The sequence below is a fragment of the Oryctolagus cuniculus genome, chromosome 9 (assembly GCF_964237555.1).
Source record: "Oryctolagus cuniculus chromosome 9, mOryCun1.1, whole genome shotgun sequence".
Lineage (NCBI taxonomy): Eukaryota > Metazoa > Chordata > Mammalia > Lagomorpha > Leporidae > Oryctolagus > Oryctolagus cuniculus.
This window is the reverse complement of record NC_091440.1, coordinates 96,359,840-96,379,694: the sequence shown is the minus strand read 5'-3', so window position 1 is coordinate 96,379,694 and position 19,855 is coordinate 96,359,840. Positions and strand designations below refer to the sequence as shown.

Here is a 19,855-nt window from a genome sequence, read left to right as displayed (position 1 = left end):
ATCATGCAGTATGTAACCCTTCTGGGCTGACTTCTCTCACCTAATGATATGCAGTATTACAGGGAGAACTATAAGGTTCTTTCATGTCTTTTCGTGGCTTGACAGCTCATTTCTTTTACCACGGGTTATTTGCCTTTACCCATTGAATGAGATCTTGGGTGTTTTCCAACTTTTGGCAACTATCAATAAAGTTGCTGTAAACATCTGTGTGCAGGTTTTTGGGTGGATGTAAGATTTCAGCTCCTTTGGGTAAATACCAAGGGGTGGCCTTACTGGGCTGTTTTGTAAGTATTCGACTGTCTTCCAGAGTGGCTATGCCATTTTTGGTAGGCATTTAAGAATGTGTACTCTGTGATTTATAGCCCCTGTGTATGTGGGAGACCAGTACTGTGCCTGGTGTGGCTCTCAGGAGCTGAATCCCTGGAACTATAATCTTTTCATCACATTTAAGCAATTAACAGTAACAGGTTTCCTTCTTGCTGAATGGAGGAATCACATTGAGAAGCTCCCTAGCAATAGCCACAGGCTCTGGGGAGATCTCCCTGTTGGGCTGTGCCCTTACTGTGGGCCATGTCAGAGCAGCTATGTGGTTTAGTAATCGCCACAGCCAAGTAGATGCCTCGAACAGGAGTGGGACCAACCTGCACTCCTAGGTGTTCTTCCTCAGAGAGGAAACAATGTGGTACCCATCTACGAATCAGGTCAGTTCTGAAATTCTCTTCCTTACAAACTGCCTTGCTTTTATAGAAGTGCAAGCCAGGCTCGTGTGTGTTAGGATGTGTGAGTTTAGGACGGTGCCACGGAACTCTGATCAGGGATGCTGCCTATATACAGAGGACTGGCCACACCACTCATCTATTTCCTGTTCTTGATCTCGAGATGCCACTGGGATGCATGCCTCCCATGGTCTCTGCAATTCTAGTCATCCAGTGCTTAATGATGGGAACATGTTCTGAGAGATGCATCATTAGTCAAGTGCATCATTGTGTGAATGTCATGAAGTAGCCTACACAAATGTACATGGCAGAGCCTACTGCACACACAAGCTAATATATGTGTCTACTTGAAGGTACTTCCAAGAGCTCATGGAGAAATAGAATGAAAAAATAAATTCAGTTTGGTGCAAAAAAAAAAATTTGAAATCCATCCTTAATTTTTTCATTACATACTTTCCACGAACTTTTTGAAGAATGCTTTTTTTCCCTGTGGTATAGCCCATGGTTCTAAGGGCCACAATGAGGAAAGCAACCTAAGAATAAATCAAGCACGACAGAAAATGATGCCTCAAGAGACATAGGCTTCTGCCTGACCTGACAGAAAAAACAGTGACTAGGCTTGGATTTCCTGTTTCCAACACAAGGTGCTTTTCCTTAAATAATTCTGACCCCTTTCTCATGAGTTAATTCCTGAATATGTATCCAATTAAATTAAAAGCCTTGCAGGTGACAAGTGAAAAATCAAGTAGCATTTTCCAGGCTAAAAAAAAAGTGCTGTTAAGTGGTTGTTAGTGCTTTTTTGAACACTAAGAGTTGATTTTATGAAGCTTTTGAAAATTTTTCTATGGCAAACTGCTATGTTAAGATTGTGGCTTTGGTTTCATTCTGTCTGTCTTCTGCGGTATATTCTCTCCAGAGGGAGTAGTGGGGCCTTGAAATACCGGGGAGTGACATTTGGTGGGGGTTGTCACTGAACTATACTTGGGGAACTTGCCTTGACTGTTGTTTCTGTCTTTCAGTTTAGCTACCTGGAGAAGCTTCTGTTAGTTCATGGAGCTTGGAGTTATTTTCGAGTGACCAAATGCATACTGTATTGTTTCTACAAGAACGTGGTGTTGTACGTCATTGAGGTAAGAAAGGAGATTTGCTTTATTTCAGGGAGGAGTTAGGTCTTTTTACCAGGCTTGGTAGTTCAAATTTTTTCTTATTTTTCTCACTTAAAGTAATATTATATGAGTCTGCTTTAAGTTTTTGCTCACAAAAGTGGTAAAGTGAAGAAAGAAAGTTACGTTTAGTGAAACAGGTACTGATCTCATGATTCATTAACATAACATGTGGTTAGAAGTAAATGCCCTGCTTGGAAGTCTAATGCATCTCTGATAGCACGAGATCCTCCTGTGATGAAACGAACAGAAATCTCTGGGTTCTCCTAGCTGCACTCTCATTGAAATGGAAAATCTGTGGCAGGAGGCAATTTTTTTCCTAGGATTGACCACACACGAGGTCATAAAGCAAGTCTCAGCAAATTCAAAAAAATAAAAATCATACCATGCATCTTCTCAGACCACAATGGAATGAAGCTGGAAATCAGCAACTCAGGAATCTAGAGCATTTGCAAACACATGGAGACTGAACAACATGATCCTTAATGAACAGTGGGTCATAGAAGAAATCAAAAGAGTATCAAAAAATTTCTGGAAACAAATGAGGATGACAATACAACATATCAAAACTTATGGGGTACAGCAACATCAGTGTTAGGAGGAAAGTTTAATGCAATAGGTGCCTATATCAAGAAACTGGAAAAGCACCAAATAAATGAGCTATTAATACATCTCATGGGTCTAGAAAAACAATAGCAAACCAAACCCAAAACTAGTAGGAGAAAAAAATAATTAAAATTAGAGAAGAAATCAACAAAATTGAATCCAAAAAATTACAAAAGATCAGCAAAATTAAGAGATTATTTTCTGAAAAAATAAACTAAATACGGGGGCCAGTGCCATGGTTCACTTGGTTAATCCTCCACCTGCAGTGCTGGCATCCCATATGGGCACTGGGTTCTAGTCCCGGTTGCTCCTCTTCTGGTCCAGCTCTCTGCTGTGGCCCAGGAAGGCAGTGGAGGATGGCCCAAGTCCTTGGGCCCCTGCACCCACATGGGAGACCAGGAGGAAGCACCTGGCTCCTGGCTTCGGATCAGTGTAGCTGTGGCAGTAGCGGCCATTTAGGGGGTGAACCAACGGAAGGAAGATCTTTCTCTTAATCTCAATCTCACTGTTTAACTCTGTCAAATAAAAAAAAAAAGAAAAAGTAAACTAAATTGACACACTATTGGCCCAACTAACAAAAAAAGGAGTGAGAAGACCCAAATCAATTAAAATTAGAGATGAAAAAGTAAATGTAACAACAGACATCACAGAAATAAAAAGAATCATCAAATTACTACAAAGAGTTATATGCCAATAAACTATGAAACCTAACAGAAATGGATAGATTGCTGTACACATACAACCTACCTAAATTGAGCCATGAAGACATAGAAAACCTAAACAGACCCATAACCAAGACAGAAATTGAATCAGTAATAAAGGCCCTCCCAACAAAGAAAAGCCCAGGACCAGATGGCTTCACTGCTGAATTCTATGAGACATTTAAAGAAGAACTAACTCAGTTGTTCTCAAGTTATTCAGAACAATTGAAAGAGAGGGAATACTCCTTTCTATGAAGCCAGCATCACCCTAATTCTGAAACCTGAAAAATATGCAATGGAGAAAGAGAATTACAGCCCAATTTCCCTGAAGAACACAGAAACAAAAATCCTCAACAAAGTTGTAGCCAATCAATTCCAGCAACATATCAGAAAGATCATCCACCAAGACCAAGTGGGATTTATCCCTGATATGCAGGGAGGGTTCAACATTCACAGATCAGGCAAGGTGATACATCACATTAACTGCAGAAGAAAACCATATGATTATCTCAATAGATGCAGAGAAAACATTTTATAAAATACAACACTTTCATGATGAAAACTCTAAGCAAATTTGGTATAGAAGGAACATTCCTCAATACAGTGAAGGCAATTTATGAAAGACCCACGGCCAGCATCCTATTGAATGGGGAAAAGTTGGAAGCATTCCCACTGAGAATCAGTACCAGATGGGGATGCCCACTCTCACCATTGCTTTCATTATACTCATGGGAGTTTTAGCCAGAACCATTGGGCAAGAAGAAGAAATCAAAGGGATACAAATTGGGAAGAAAGAAGTCAAACTATCCCTATTTGCAGATGACATGATTCTATATGTAGGGGATCCAAAAAACTCCACTGAGAAACTATTGGAACTCATAGAAGAAGTTGATAAAGTAGCAGGATATAAAGTCACTACACAAAAATCAACAGCCTTTGTATACACAGACAACACCATGGCTGAGAAAGAACTTCTAAGATCAATCCCATTCACAATAGCTACAAAAACAATCATATACCTTGTAATAAATTTAACCAATGATGTGAAAGATTTCTATGATGAGAAATACAAAACATTAAAGAAAGAAATAGAAGATAAAAAAAGTGGAAAAATCTTCCATGTTCATGGACTGTAAGAATCAGTATCATCAAAATGTCCATTCTTCTGAAAGCAATTTTCAGATTCAATGCGATACCAATCAAAATACAATTCTTCTCAGATCTAGAAAAAATGATGTTGAAATTCATATGGAACCACAGGAGACCTTGAATAGCTAAAGCAATCTTATACAACAAAAACAAAGCCAGAAGCATCACAATACCAGATTTCAAGACATACTACAAGGCAGTTCTAATCAAAACAGACTGATACTGTTACAAAAACAAATGGATAGACCAGTGGAACAGAATAGAAACCCCAGAAATCTTATATTTGATAAAGGAGCTAAAACTAATCCCTGCAGCAAGGACAGTCTCTTCAACAAATTGTGCTGGGAAAACTGGATTTCCACATGTAGAAGTATGAAGCAAGACCCCTACCTCATACCTTACATAAAAATTCACTCAACATGGATTAAAGATCTAAATATTTGACCTGACACCATCAAATTATTAGAGAATATTGGGGAAACCCTGCAAGACATTGGAATAGGCAAAGAGTTCTTGGAAAAGACCCCAGAGGTACAGGAAGTCAAAGCCACAATTTACAAATGACATTACATCAAATTGAGAAGTTCTGTATACAGCAAAAGAAACAGTCAGGAAATTGAAGAGGCAACTGATAGAATGGGAGAAATTATTTGCAAACTATGCAACTAATAAAGGATTAATAACCAGAATCTACAAATAGATCAGGAAACTCCACAACAGCAAGACAGACTATTCAGTTAAGAGATGGGCCAAGGAATTCAACAGACATTTTTCAATAGAGGAAATCAAACGGCCAACAGACACATGAAAATATGTTCAGGATCACTAGCCATCAGGGAAATGCAAATCAAAACCACAATGAGGTTTCACCTCACTCCAGTTAGGATGACTTTCATACAAAAATCAACAAACAGCAAATGCTGGTGAGGATGTGGGGGAAAAGGTACACTAATATACTGTTAGTGGGAATGCAAACTGGTAAAACCACTATGTAAGACAGTTTGGGGATACCTAAGAAAGCTGAATGTAGTCCTACTGTACAACTCAGCCATCCCACTCCTCAGAATTTACCCAAAGGAAATGAAATCAGCAAATAAAAGAGCTATCTACACCTCCATATTTATTGCAGCTCAATTCACAATAGCTAAGATATGGAATCAACCTAAATGTTCGTCAGTGGAAGACTTGATAAAGAAATTATGGGATATATACTCTATGGAATACTACACAGTGGAAAAAAATCCAATCATTTGCAACAAAATGGATGAATCTAGAAAACATAATACTTAGTGAAATAAGCCAGTCCCAAAGGGACAAATACCATATGTTCTACTTGATCTGTGACAACTAACAGAACACCTAAAAGAAACCTTAGAAGTGAAATAGACACTTGAGAAGCAAGGATTTGAATAGCCCTTGTCTTGACTGTTGAGGAACAGTTTATTATCTTATTTTTTAAATTATTTTCTTTTTCTACTTAGTACCATTGGTTGAACTCTTTACTTAACATAGAATTATTCAGAGATGTATAAAACCAATTGAAAATAGATCCCAGTTAAAAATAAGAGTGGGAATAAGAGAGGGAGGTGTTCTGCACACATTCCCGTGGACTTACTCCTAAGGGTAAAGCTAAAAATTTGCCATGGGACTCCAAATCCCATTAATCTGGGTGGTACTAATGCCATCTTACATGTTAAAGTGATCATATTAAGTGTGTAATTAATCATATAGACAGGATTAAGTGTCAAAGGGATCACATAAATAAGACTAATTATCTGGTAATAACAATAGATAGAATTTAAAGGGAAAGAATGTTCCAACTTGGGAAGCAGTCCACACAGCAGACTCATAGATGACAAATGCCCTAAACAGCACTTTGACCTCAGAATAAGCCCTTAAATCATTCAGATCTTGCTGAAAAACCTATGAGAGCATTTTACACTTGGAAAGCCAAGACACTGTGGCAAAAAATGATCTACATGCAGGATCTCTGTGTGTGAGACCCCAGTGGAAATAAGGGGCCAACAAAGAAGGATGTAGTTTTTTTCTGAAGGGAGGAGAGAACTTCTAGTTTGCATATGGTTCTGTTTAAAAACCGTCTGAGTGTGTGGACTCAAAAGACTCCCATAGCCTTGGCAGTTCATGTCAAGAGCCTCAGGCAATCACTGATGTCATAAATAAGAGTGTCAATTGTTAACTCAACAACAGGAGTCACTGTGCACTTGTTCCCCATGTAGGTCCTCTGTCCTTAATGAGTTGTGCTATGAGAATTAACTGTAAAATTTTGTTTTCATTTTTGTTATTAACTGTAAAAACTTGTTTTCAAACAATACTTTTTACTTTGTTTATCTGTGTAGGTGCAGATTGTGGAAATCTTTACTTAGTATAGAGTTGGTCTTCTGTATATAAAATTATTTTAAAATGAATCTTAAGAATAAGATGGGAGAGGGAGTAGGAGGTGGGATGGGAGTGGGCATGGGAGGGTAGATATAGGGGGGAAGAACCACTATATTCCTAAAGCTGTACCTATGAAATTTGTATTCAATAAATAAAAGCTTTCTTAAAAAATGTACTACCTTAAACATTTTCCAGAGTCCATGCGATCTATGTCAAAATACCAATGATCTTCTTTACAGAATCAGGGGAAAAAATACTAAAATTCATATGTAATCACAAAAATGCAATCCTGAGCAAACAAATCAAGCTGGAAGCATCACAATACCTGACTTCAGCTATAGTAAATAAAACAGCATGGTACTGGCATTGAAACAAGCACATAGGTCAATAGAACAGAATAGAAACCCCAGAAATAATCCACACACATACAGCCAGCTGATTTTTGACATTAGTTTTTGGAGCATACACTAGAGAAAGGAAAATCTCTTCAACAAATGGTGCTGGGAAACCTGGTTGTGTATATGTAGAAGAATAAAATTAGATACCTACCTATTACCCTACACAAAATTCAACTCAAGAGAGACCAAAGACCTAAATTTAATACCTAAACCTTTGAAGTTACCGGAAGACAATGAATGTAGGGGAAACACTGAGACATTGGTGTAGGTGATGACTTCTTGAGTAAGACCCTCAGAGCACAGGCAACAAAAGCAAAACTAGATAGACAGGATTATCTCAAACTCAGAGGCTTCTGCACAGAAAAGGCAAGAATCAATAGAATGAAGAGACATCCAACAATGGGACAAATATTTGCAAGCCAGCTGTTTGACAAAGGATGAATATTCACAATGTTTCAGGAATTCAAAAAACTTGGCAACAACAGCAACAACAACAAAAAAACCAGCCTATCCAATTGATAAATGGGCAAAAGACATCAATAGACAGTACTCAAAAGAAGAAATACAAGTGATCAATGTGGGGAGCAACTGGGAGCAACTCGGACTAGACTAAGTTACTGGAATTAAGACTTATTCTATGCATCTGCTTTCCCACAATATGGCGCTGGGAGAGGAGGAAACAGCTTCTACACAGCTGCCTCCAGTTCAACCAATAAACAGCAGGACCTGCTCCTGATTGGAGGAGAGCAGCGTACTCGGCGTGTGGGTAGCAGAGTTGGGATTGGTGGAAGAGGACTATAAAGGAGGAGAGAGACAACATGCACCAGGAACATCTGAAGGAACATCTATCTGAAGGAACACCTGTGCAGCCCCCGAGAGAGCTGGCCGGCGGTGTGCCGCTCCCCCGCGGAAGTGGGGAAAGTGGCTAGGGGGAGCCGCCCTTCCACAGAGGTGGAAGGGTCGGTAGCCAGCCTGGGAAGAACCAGCAGCAGACCCGGGGAGGGCCGAGCAGACGGAGGAACAGCGCAGGGTCCTGTGTCGTTCCTCCATGAAGAGGGGGAGCGACAGATCAACAAATACATGAAAAAATATTCAACATCACTAGCCATTAGGGAAATGCAAATCAAAATCACAATGAACTATTACCTCATCCCGTCACAATGGCTATTATTCAAAGGACACAGAGCAACAAATGCTGGCAAGGATGTGGAGAAAGGGGAACTCATATACACTGTTGATGAAAATGCCAATTAGTGCAGCCACTGTGGAAGACAGTATGGAGATTTCTTTAAAAACTAGAAACAGATTTTCCATATGATCCAGTGATCAAACTACTAGGTATATATATGTGAAAGACATGAATACATTTTATTAAAGAGATGCTGGCATCACCATATTTATAGCTATTGTTTTTGGCTATTGTTCACAATAGCCAAAATATGAAATCAACCAAGCTGATTGGTTGATCAGATGAATGGATAAAGAAAATGTAATATATATAATGTAATATATGTATAATATATAAAATATGATTACATAATGGAATATTATTCAACTATAAAAATGAAATTTTGTCATTTGCATTAGAATGGATACAACTGGAGGACATCATGTTTAGTGAAATGAGCTGGACACCAAAAGACAAATACTGCATATTCTACCTTTTATGTAGGAAACTAAAAAAGGAAAAAAAATATAACTAAAACAAAACAAAAAAGATAGAAATGCCTGTGTGTATCAGTACTTCTGCAAATACAGTTTTGTCAAACTTTATTTTATATCTTTGTCAAACCAATGATTCAAAATGATATACTACTATGATTTTAATGATCTGTGGTTATCTCAGAATTTACTGTATGTGAGTGAAATGGACATCTTCTGATTTGATTATTGTTTATAACTCTTGCTTATATTTCCACTGAACAGTGGTCTTTTACCTTTTACTTATTGAACTCTTCATTTAGTGGAGCATTAAGCCTTTGTCTATAGCATAAGTTAAAAACATGTCATCTCAAAAATTAAAATGAGAGAAAGAAAGGAAGGTAAGAAGGAAGAATAGAAGAAAAGAATGAACAAGAAAAAGAAAGAAAAGAGGCAGGAGTAAAGCAGGAGGGAGGAAAAGATGTATTGTTCTTAGAATTATATCTATGAGCTATGTGGAATCTGTTTTCTTTGTATTAACATGAGAATTGAAGAGAATTGTTTTGTAGTAATTACCATGCATTTGCTGTGACCCTGAGAATATAATGTAGTAATAAGTTTCTTTAACAAATAGAATTACCATACGATCCAGCAGTCCCATTTCTGGGAATACATCCAAAAGAATTGAAAGTAGAATTTCAAAGCTAGATTTGCACACCTGTGTTCATTTCAGTATTGTTTGCAAAAGCCAACAGGTGGAGGCAATCCAAATACCTATCAGCATATGAATGGGTAAGCAAAATATCCATATGCTGATAAGTGGAGGATTCTGAGGTTTTCTAAAATTAGTTTCATGCCAGAGATTGGAGGACAGGAAAAGTTAGGAGGAGTTACTTAACTTACTTCTTCAGCCTAAAGCAACAAAGACAAAAACTACTCGACATTCTTTTCCCATGTTTTGAAGATGAGCACCAAGTTTCCCTTGTATTCTGCTTACAAAACCAACCAACCATGAAGCACCCAGTACTTCTCTTTGTGGACTGCCCTCCTATCCCAACACTTTGCTCTCTTTGTATTGCCCCATCTCTCTTACCTGTAGTCAGTGTAGACTGAATGTAAGCATCTTATTTATGCTTTCTTCTCCCTGGTGTTTCATTGTAGAACTCTTTTTTAGAGGAAAGGTTTATTGTCGGGCGGGGGAAGCCCGATGGGTCAGGGGGAGAGGGCAAGAGAGTAAGAGAGGGTAAGAAACCCCAAGAGAGACAGACCATAGAGCATGTATTGGGGAACAGCTCCTGTTAAACCTTTGCTGGAGGATGAGCAGGGAAGTAGGAGCAGCGAATCCCATTAGGGTGAGGTTGAAGCTGACACCTGTGGTTGAGCCATGGGGTCACCTGGCTTCCAGCAATGGCAGCGGGTGGTGGTGGTGCTAGAGCCTAAGATGGTGTCTGGGGCATAGATCACACCACAGATAAGACTGCCATTTTACTCACACTCCCCCCTTTTGTTTTTTATAAAGCAAGAATTGAATGGGATTGCATCAGCCCCAAAAGTCCAAGAGAGGTGGAAGGACGATGAGCTCTCTTTAGAGCTACTTCCTGCTGACATGGGGCGATGTCTCAAGCTGCTGTCTCCTGGGTGGGCAGCCAAGTATATCCCTGTAGCAGCATTTGGTTGACCACCTGGTTGGTGAAGGCTTTGGTTTGTTCCATTATCACCTCCTGTAAACACTTAAACAGGCTGGCGCCGCGGCTCATTAGGCTAATCCTCTGCCTTGCGGCGCCGGCACACCAGGTTCTAGTCCCGGTTGGGGTGCCGGATTCTGTCCCAGTTGCCCCTCTTCCAGGCCAGCTCTCTGCTGTAGCCAGGGAGTGCAGTGGAGGATGGCCCAAGTACTTGGGTCCTGCACCCCATGGGAGACCAGGATAAGTACCTGGCTCCTGCCATCGGATCAGCACGGTGTGCCGGCCACAGCGTGCCGGCCACGGCGGCCATTGGAGGGTGAACCAATGGCAAAAGGAAGACCTTTCTCTCTGTCTCTCTCTCTCACTGTCCACTCTGCCTGTCAAAAAAAGAAAGAAAAAAAAACAAAAACAAAACAAAACAAAACAAAACAACAAAAAAAAACCCACTTAAACAGACACGGTAGTGTAAAAGACAGAGTGAGAATAGCACCCAATGATCCTAAAAATGGTGTTAACCAAGTAATGAGAGGATTTCACAGAGGAGAGGAAATTGAGGATGGGGAGGCCTCTGGACTCTAGTGAAGACTGATGAATGTGGTCTGAAGCTGATCCCAACCAAGACTGGGAGAAAGGCCACTCATCTCTTGTGAGTAGAGGGGTTTGTCTGTAGAGAAAATTCGGAACAATCATACAACATTAAGTGGAGGAGAGGACCATCAATACACACAGGTCGGAGTAGAGCCACTGATGTTAGAGTAGAGGCTATGATTACAAAGGAATGAGGCCCCAAATGGGCTAGATAGGGTCTAGAACAAAGGACAGAGTTATTATTGGAGGGCCTAAGAAAGATGCTAAGACACGAATAAGTTTTCCAATTGAGAGGCAAATAGACTGACAGAGGGGCCTGATAATAAGCAGGTGAGCTTTAAGGCCTTGCCAGTTATGAAACTCAGGTCTAGCTATGTCTTCACACATCCTAAGGGAGGTGTGAACCTCCTTGGGGAAGGCACCCTGTTGACTTCCATTACCTAGCTGGTGTGGGAAGAGAGCTGGCTAGGTAAAAGCAGGTGGCATCTCTAACAGGAAACTGGCAGTTCTGCCTGCAGTGTTACTGACCCTACTTGGCCTTCCCCTCAGCAGCAGTTGTCACTTTGGAAGCTGGGCCGAGTGAGAGGCTTTTCAGCTTAGAGCCAACAAGGTCTGTGGCTCTGACCTGAAGTCCTTTGACCCCAGGGCAGTTCCATTTCCAGTGGCCCAACTCTTGGCTGGCAGAAGTGCTAGGGGTCTTCATAAGCTGACTTTTGCTGAAGCTCTGGCTTTCCATGTAAGTCTCATTGTAGAATTCTTTAACTGGACGTTTTTCTCTCTACTATGTAGCTGTGCTGCTGGTGGCTAAGGGAATGGGTCGCAGGACTGGTCTGTTATTTTTAACTAGAATATGTAACAGCTCAGTAAAGTCCTTTTATTTCTGGGATCTCTTGGTCTTTAAAATTTCAACTTAATAATGCATGTAATGGGATATTGTTCAGCCTTGTGTCATGAGTTACAACTTGAATGAACCTTGAGGATATGATATTAAGTGAAATAAGCAACTTGAAATAGATACTGTATGATTCCACATATTTGAGGCACATGGAGCAGTCAAGTCCACAGAGACAGATAGTAGAATGAGTAGAACTTTGGTTCCCAGGGGCTGCAGGTTGAAGGACATGGGGTGGGGAAGTTACTGTTTAAAGAGTATAGAGTTTGATTTTTATGAAATGAAAAGATTCTAGAGATTGATTGTATAACAATGTGAGTACACTTAATACTACATAACTGTACACTTAAAATTGGCTAAGATAGTAAATTTTGAACTTGTGTAATGGCGCAGCAGGTTAAGCTGCTGTGCGGGACACTGGCATCCCGTATCAGAAGTCCTGGCTCCTCTGCCTCCAGTCCTGCTTCCTGTTAATGCACCTAGGAAGGCAGAGGAAGATGGTCCCAGAACTCAGGCCCCTGCCGCCCATATAGGAGATCTGGATGGAGTTCCTGTCTCTTGTCTTCTGCCTGACGTGACCCAGGCTGTTTTGGCCATTTGACGAGTGAAAAAGCAGATGGAAGTTCTTCCTGTCTGTCCCTCCCTCTCCCTTGGTCGCTTTGCTTCCCAAATAAGTAAATTAAATCACCTCTTTTTAAAGGAAGATGGTAAATTTTGTTACATGTTTCTTAGAAAAATTTAGAAAACTCAGTTGAGCATATGTCTGTATACCTGTGGGTTTTCTAATATTGTCCATTGACCAGTGCACATATCTCTGTAAATATCATACTGCCTTGTTTACTGTAGCTAGGTAGTCAGCCCTAATATCAGGTAAACTTATTCTTCCCATTTTTTTTCAAAATTGTTCTCATAAATTCTACATCTTTTACCTTTTCATATAAATTTTAAAACATGCATATCTATGTCTACAAAAGAAAACTCTTTTGCATTTTGATAGGAATTGAATCAAACCCATCGATCAATTTGGGAATCTTTGATATCTTTACTATGGAGAGTTTTCCAATTGGTGAACATAAGATACATAAGTTAACTCTTCCTTAATTTGTACTTTGCAGCATTCAGATCTCGTACATGCGTTGTTAGATTACACCTAAGTATTTTACTTTCTTCAGAGCAATTGTAAATGGCTTTGTGTTTTTATGGTTTTTTTTTTTTTTTTTTTTTTTTTTTTGACAGGCAGAGTGGACAGTGAGAGAGAGAGAGACAGAGAGAAAGGTCTTCCTTTGCCGTTGGTTCACCCTCCAATGGCCGCCGCGACCAGCGCGCTGCGGCCGGCGCACCGCGCTGATCCGATGGCAGGAGCCAGGAGCCAGGTGCTTTTCCTGGTCTCCCATGGGGTGCAGGGCCCAAGCACCTGGGCCATCCTCCACTGCACTCCCTGGCCACAGCAGAGGGCTGGCCTGGAAGAGGGGCAACCGGGACAGAATCCGGCGCCCCGACCGGGACTAGAACCCGGTGTGCCGGCGCCGCTAGGCGGAGGATTAGCCTAGTGAGCTGCGGCGCCGGCTTTTATGGTTTTTTAATGTTTATTTATTTATTTGTTTGAAAGGCAAAGCGATGGGAAGAGGGAGGGGCGAGGAGAGAGATCTTTTATCTGCTGGTTTATCCCAAATACCTGCAACAGCCAGGGCTTGGCAGGTTGAAGCCAGGAGCTAGGAACTCTAGGTCTATAGGTGCTGTGAACCCAGGTACTTAGGCTATCATCTGCTGCCTCCCAGGCACATTAGCAAGAAGCTGGATTGGGAGCAGATATGGGATTCCATCCCTGACACTCTGGTATGAGATGCAGGTATCGCGGCAGCAGAACAAATCGCGGCACCACAGTGCCTGCTCCAGTGGCTTGTGTTCTCAATTTCAGTGTCCAGGCACTCATTGCTAGTATACAGGAATGTGACTTAATACTTTTTCTCCAGAAGTTCTGACCATTGTGCCATTTCTTTTTAGCATGTAGACACATCTAGGTCAGCACTGATTAAACACCTCGTCTGGCTTTCTTTTCTTTTCAGCTCTGGTTCTCCTTTGCCAATGGATTTTCTGGGCAGATTATATTCGAACGCTGGTGCATCAGCTTGTATAATGTGGTAAGCCTGCTCCGTCTCCATCTGATAGCACAAAGAATTTAGGGACATTCCTTCACTGTTTATTTGTGGGAAGTGTTTCTAATTCAACCATCCGTGCATTTAGCAGGCAGCACAAACAGGCTTTGTTGCTGCACCAAATCACACAGTAGCTCAAACTCTTCACATGCAGTTTCAATCATAGCAGATCATTCTAGAGTCAGTACATTGCGTATTCCATGTATTTTGTTTTTTTTTTCCTTTTTTAACTTTTATTTAATAAGTATAAATTTCCAAAGTAATGCTTTTGGATTACACTGGCTTTTCCCCCATAACCTCCATTCCACTTGCAACCATCCCATCTCCCACTCCCTCTCCCATCCCATTCACATCAAGATTCATTTTCAATTATCTTTATATACAGAAGATCAATTTAGTATATACTAAGTAAAGATTTCAGCAGTTTGCACCCACACAGAAACATAGTGTAAAGTACTGTTTGAGTTCTAGTTATACCATTAATTCACATAGTACAACACATTAAGGACAGAGATCCTACATGGGGAGTAAGTGCACAGTGACTCCTGTTGTTGACTTAACAAATTGACACTCTTGTTAATGGCATCAGTAATCACCCTAGGCTCTTGTCATGAGTTGCCAAGGCTATGGATGCCTTTTGAGTTCACCAACTCGGGTCTTATTTGGACAAGGCCAAAGTCAAAGTGAAAGTTCTCTCCTCCCTTCAGAGAAAGGTACCTCCTTCTTTGATGGCCTCTTCTTTCCACTGGGATCTCACTCACAGAGATCTTTCATTTAGGTCTTTTTTTTTTTTTTTTTTTGGCTACAGTGTCTTGACTTTCCATGCATCTCACTAGTCAAAGTGATCAGTTTCAGTTCATAATTGATCATAATGATAGGATTAAGAATCAAAGGGATCACATAAACAAGACTAGTGTCTGCTAATACTAACTCATAGAATTAAAAAGGAGAGAACGATCCGACATGGGAAGCGGGATACACAGCAGACTCATTGAATGGCAGATGTCCTAAACAGTATTCTGGCCTCAGAATGAGCCCTTAGGGCATTCAGATCAGGCTAAAAAGCCCATGAGCATATTCCATGTATTTTGATAATATAACTGTAATCTCTTTACTATGTGCCTATGTCATGTTTTTGTGCTTTTGAGCCACGTGAGAATTACTGAACTCTACCTAAATTCTTTCCACATAGCACACATAATTTAGATTTGTCATGTGTGCATGTGCATGTGTGCGTGTGTTTGTTTGTATAATAATTCTATATCCTTTTACACTTCCTGGTTAAAATTTTTCTTCTGTAGAAATAAATCACTTTGTGTCTGTACTTAGCAATGAATGTTTATCTCAATTTCTATAGTAATTACTACCTTCCATTTTAAGGACTTTTCTAAAAATAAACAACCCTGTATCATTAATTGATTCACTCTGAATTCAAAAACTAGTTGTCAATTTAAAAGCAAAGCTAAATGGCTTACTAGCCATATTACCTTTTCACTTGTTTCTTTTCATTTCTGTTGCAGTGTTGTTTCACTCTAAATATTGAAAGATAAACTTTGCATAAAAATTAGGTTTCCAGCCAGTGTGACATGACTTTTCTGTGCTTTATCACAATCACAATAGAGTATGTATATGGTGCCCTAATCCCTAAAATTCTGTCTTCTAGGAGCTTCAATTATGGAACATACAGCACAGGCAGAAGTCACTAGCTAGAAACTGTTAAATGCCCCATTCTGCTAAGATGTCAGGTGCTAGGAGCAGCACAGGGGCTGCGTGCTGCTGACTGCAGTGCTGGCCAGAGCATTGCAGCAGGGAGCTGCGCTGTGTAGTTTTCTCTGCCAGGCTCCTGCTCACAGGGGACAGTACCAGTCACTTTCCTCCAGTGTTTCCTAGGAAACTGAGGTGGGGAGTGGCAGAAATTCTTCCATGTAGGAAAAATCATTGTCAATGCATCAGCCACAGACATTGATCAATGGAATCTTACTATTTAAATAAAGAAAAATACACATAATGGGTTTTTTTTTTTTTTGCATGTAGTAAATTGGGCTGCTCTAGGGAAACTTAAAAATATGGACCTATATAGGATGAAATAAGATGACTTATACTTAAATAGCCACTGGCTTTAATAAATCTCATACCATTACATGTATATGAGACTCACGGCATTTCAAATAGTCACGGGAAATTGTGTGTGTGTGTGTTGTGTGTTTGTGTGTGTGTGTGTGTGTGTGAGAGAGAGAGAGAGAGCGAGAGAGAAAGAGGGAGAGAGAGAGAGAGAGAGAGCACTCCCATCTACTGGTCTACTTCCCAAATGCCCCCAGAAGCTGGAGGTCTGAAGCCAGGAGCCAGAAGCTCAAACTAGGTCTCCCATGTGCATGGCAGCTACCCGTGTAGTTGAGCCATCACCACTGTTGCCCAGTGCATGCATTAGCAGGAAGCCAGGCACCCTGATAAGAGATGTGATCATCTTAACCATTAGGCCAAATGCCTACCTCAAGATTTTTTTTAATCAAATTTGATAATTTTTTAAAAATTTTCTTCATCCTGAGTGATGCATATGTGGGGTTTTATTATATACTATTCTCTACTTTTTTGGTATTCAGAACATTTTTCTAAATTATTTCTTTTTAGCAAATTTTTATTTAATAAATATGAATTTCGAAAGTACAACTTTTGGATTATAGTGGTTTTTCCCTCCATAAACACCCTCCCACTCACAAACCATCCCATCCTTCATTAAGATTCATTTTAACTCTACCATTTGAGGTAAGTCAGCTTGAGCATGTCCCAAATTGCACATCTCTTCCCTCTCTTATTCCCACTCTTATATTTAACAGCGATCACTTTTCAGTTAAGTTTCAGCACTTAAGAATAATTGTGTATTGATTACAGTATTCAACCAAAAGTATTAAGTAGAACAAACAAGAAAAAATACTAAGAGGGATAACATATTAAGCTGCTCATCAACAGTCAGGGTGAGGGCTGATCAAGTCACCGTTTCTCATAGTGTTCATTTCACTTTAACAGGTTTCCTTTTTGGTGCTCAGTTAGTTGTCACCTATCAAGGAGAACATATGGCATTTGTCCCTTTGGGATTGGCTTATTTCACTCAACATAATGTTTTCCAAATTCCTAACAGGGATCACTTTTCAGTTAAAATTTAAACACCTACGAATAATTGTGTGTTAATTACAGAGTTCAACCAGTGGTACTAGAACAAAAAAAATATGAATCTTGATGTGAATGGAAGGGGAGAGGGAGTGGGAAAAGGGAGGGTTGCGGATGGGAGGGACGTTATGGGGGTGAAGCCATTGTAATCCATAAGCTGTACTTTGGAAATTTATATTCATTAAATAAAAGTTAAAAATAGAAATATTATATTTAACAAAAAAGATTCATTTTAATTATATTTATATACAGAAGATCAACTTAGTATATACTAAGTAAAAATTTCCAGATTACACCCACACAGACACACAAAGTATAAAGTACTGTTTGAATACTAGTTTTACTGTTAATTTGCATAGTACAGCACATTAAGGACAGAGATCCTGCATGGGGAGTAAGTGCACAGTGACTCCTCAATTTGATCATTTAAACAGATTGTCTTACTATTTCTAAGGGTCACTTATTATTTCTGCTCATGTATGACTCATTGCCATGAGAATTACACTCTTACCAGAAAAAAATTAGACAAAATGCAAAACAGTGGTTTTTAGACACCTGACTTTGGGTTGATGGTTCAAGGCTGTGATCTCTGTTTCCAGGCCACAGTGAGGGAAAAACCAGAACCAAAGGAATATCCAGTGTCTAACGGAATTGAAGACACAGAGCTCAACAAGCCAAGATACATAGAATTTGCCAGGCTGGATATGAGAAAATAAGGTGCTTAAGAGAGACAGACAGAGATGGAGACAGAGAGGTTGACTGTGGACTGATCTGTGCATGCGTCAGCAAAGGTGAAGCGGGGCAAAGAAGCAGCAGAAAGCAGTAGGCTGAGACGTCCTTGAGCTCATTCAGGGTTGGGAATAGTTTGCTTTCCCAGCAGCCTCGGTGGGTGGACTTACCACACGGGAACTTAGGTAAATTCCTTTTATGGGTCACACTTGTAAGAGAAAGGCAAATTTGTCCCATAATAGTCACTGTTCTGGACTTATCAGTACAGTACTTAAAAGCAGGCCTCAGAAAGATCCAACTGATTTGCAGATTACCTGTCTGCACATCAGAACACTGGCAAACAGTAATTAAAGGACAAAATGAAGAACCTAAAAGTGCAGTGTTCAGTATTCAATAGAATATAATCAGGCCTATTGAAAAACAGAGAAGCAAGACAAATAATTAGATGGCAAATGAGCCAATAAAGGCCAGATTTGGAAATGACAAAGATGAAATCACCATGGTAAATCTTACAAACGTGGTCAAGGAAAGAAAGGGAAGCATGTCTGTAACAGGGAGAAAAGATACAGAAAAGAACCGAATGGAACTTCATGGGATGAAAAATACAGTGTCTGATATGAAAATTCTTCTGGAGGGCTTAAAATTAGATTATAAACTTCAGATAAGAAATCAATACTTATGAAGACATGACACAGAGAAGCAGAGGTGCCAGCGTTGTGGCGCAGTGGGTTAAAGCCTGAGCCTGCAGTGCCAGTATCCCATATGGACACCGATTCGAGTCCTGGCTGCTCCACTTCCCATCCAGCTCTCTGCTATGGCCTGGGAAAGCAGTAGAAGATGGCCCAAGTGCTTGGACCCCTGCACCCGTGTGGGAGACCTGGAAGAAGCTCCTGGCCTCTGGCTTTGGATCAGCCCAGTTATGGCAATCGGGGCCATTTGGGAAGTAAACCAGCAGTTGCAAACCTTTCTCTGTCTCCCTCTCTCTGTAACTCTACCTCTCAAATAAACAAATGAATAAAATCTTAAAAAAAAAAGAGAAATAGAGAAGCAGAGAGTATAAAAAAGATAACATCAAGTAATGTAATATTCATATACTTAGAGCTTCAAAATAAAGAGGGAGGAAAGTTATGAAGAAATAATGGTTGAAAATGTAAAATTTAATAAATTTGATAAAAACTATGAATTCAAAGATTTAAATCACAATAAATTTCAAGAATACAGTTAAAGAAAAACATATAAGTGCTTCATAATCAAATTTATGAAAATCGGTGACTAAGAGAATAATATTTAAAGTAACCAGACAAAAAAAGCAAATATTACACACAGAAGATAAATTTAAGAACAAAAGCAGTGGCTGGCACTGTGGCTCACTTGGTTAATCCTCTACCTGCAGAGCCGGCATCGCATATGGGCGCTGGATTCTAGTCCCCGTTGCTCCTCTTCTAGTCCAGCTCTCTGCTGTGGCCCGGGAAGGCAGTGGAGGACTGCCTGGGTGCTTGGGCCTTGCACTTGCATGGGAGACCAGGAGGAAGCACCTGGCTCCTGGCTTCAGATCGGCGCAGTGCTGGCCATGGCGGATGTTTGTGGGGTGAACCGACGGAGGGAGGACCTTTCTCTCTGTCTCTCTCTCTCTCACTGTCTAACTCTGCCTGTCAAATAAAAAACAAAAAAGAACAAAAGCAGACTTCTCATTAGAAATCACACAGGTCAGCAGGCAATGGAATATCTTTAAAGTTGTGAAAGGAAAAAGTGATTAACTGGAATTCTATACTTAGAAAAAGTCTTTAGAAAATGAAAAGGAAATATAAACACCTTCAAACTGAGTAAACGGAGAATTTATCACTAGATTTGTAATAACATAAATATTAA

General features: G+C 40.1%; 1 protein-coding gene across 7 annotated transcripts in view; it reads left to right on the top strand.

The window, feature by feature from the left end:
• Positions 1-19,855, top strand: part of LOC100358094 (phospholipid-transporting ATPase IB) — a 167,132-nt gene that overhangs the window by 103,427 nt on the left and 43,850 nt on the right. For all 7 annotated transcript variants that reach the window (XM_070049180.1, XM_070049181.1, XM_070049177.1 and 4 more), the window contains exons 28-29: positions 1,736-1,846; positions 14,003-14,077. In XM_070049180.1, coding sequence (XP_069905281.1) covers positions 1,736-1,846; positions 14,003-14,077 — 186 coding nt within the window. The remainder of the gene's footprint in view (positions 1-1,735; positions 1,847-14,002; positions 14,078-19,855) is intronic.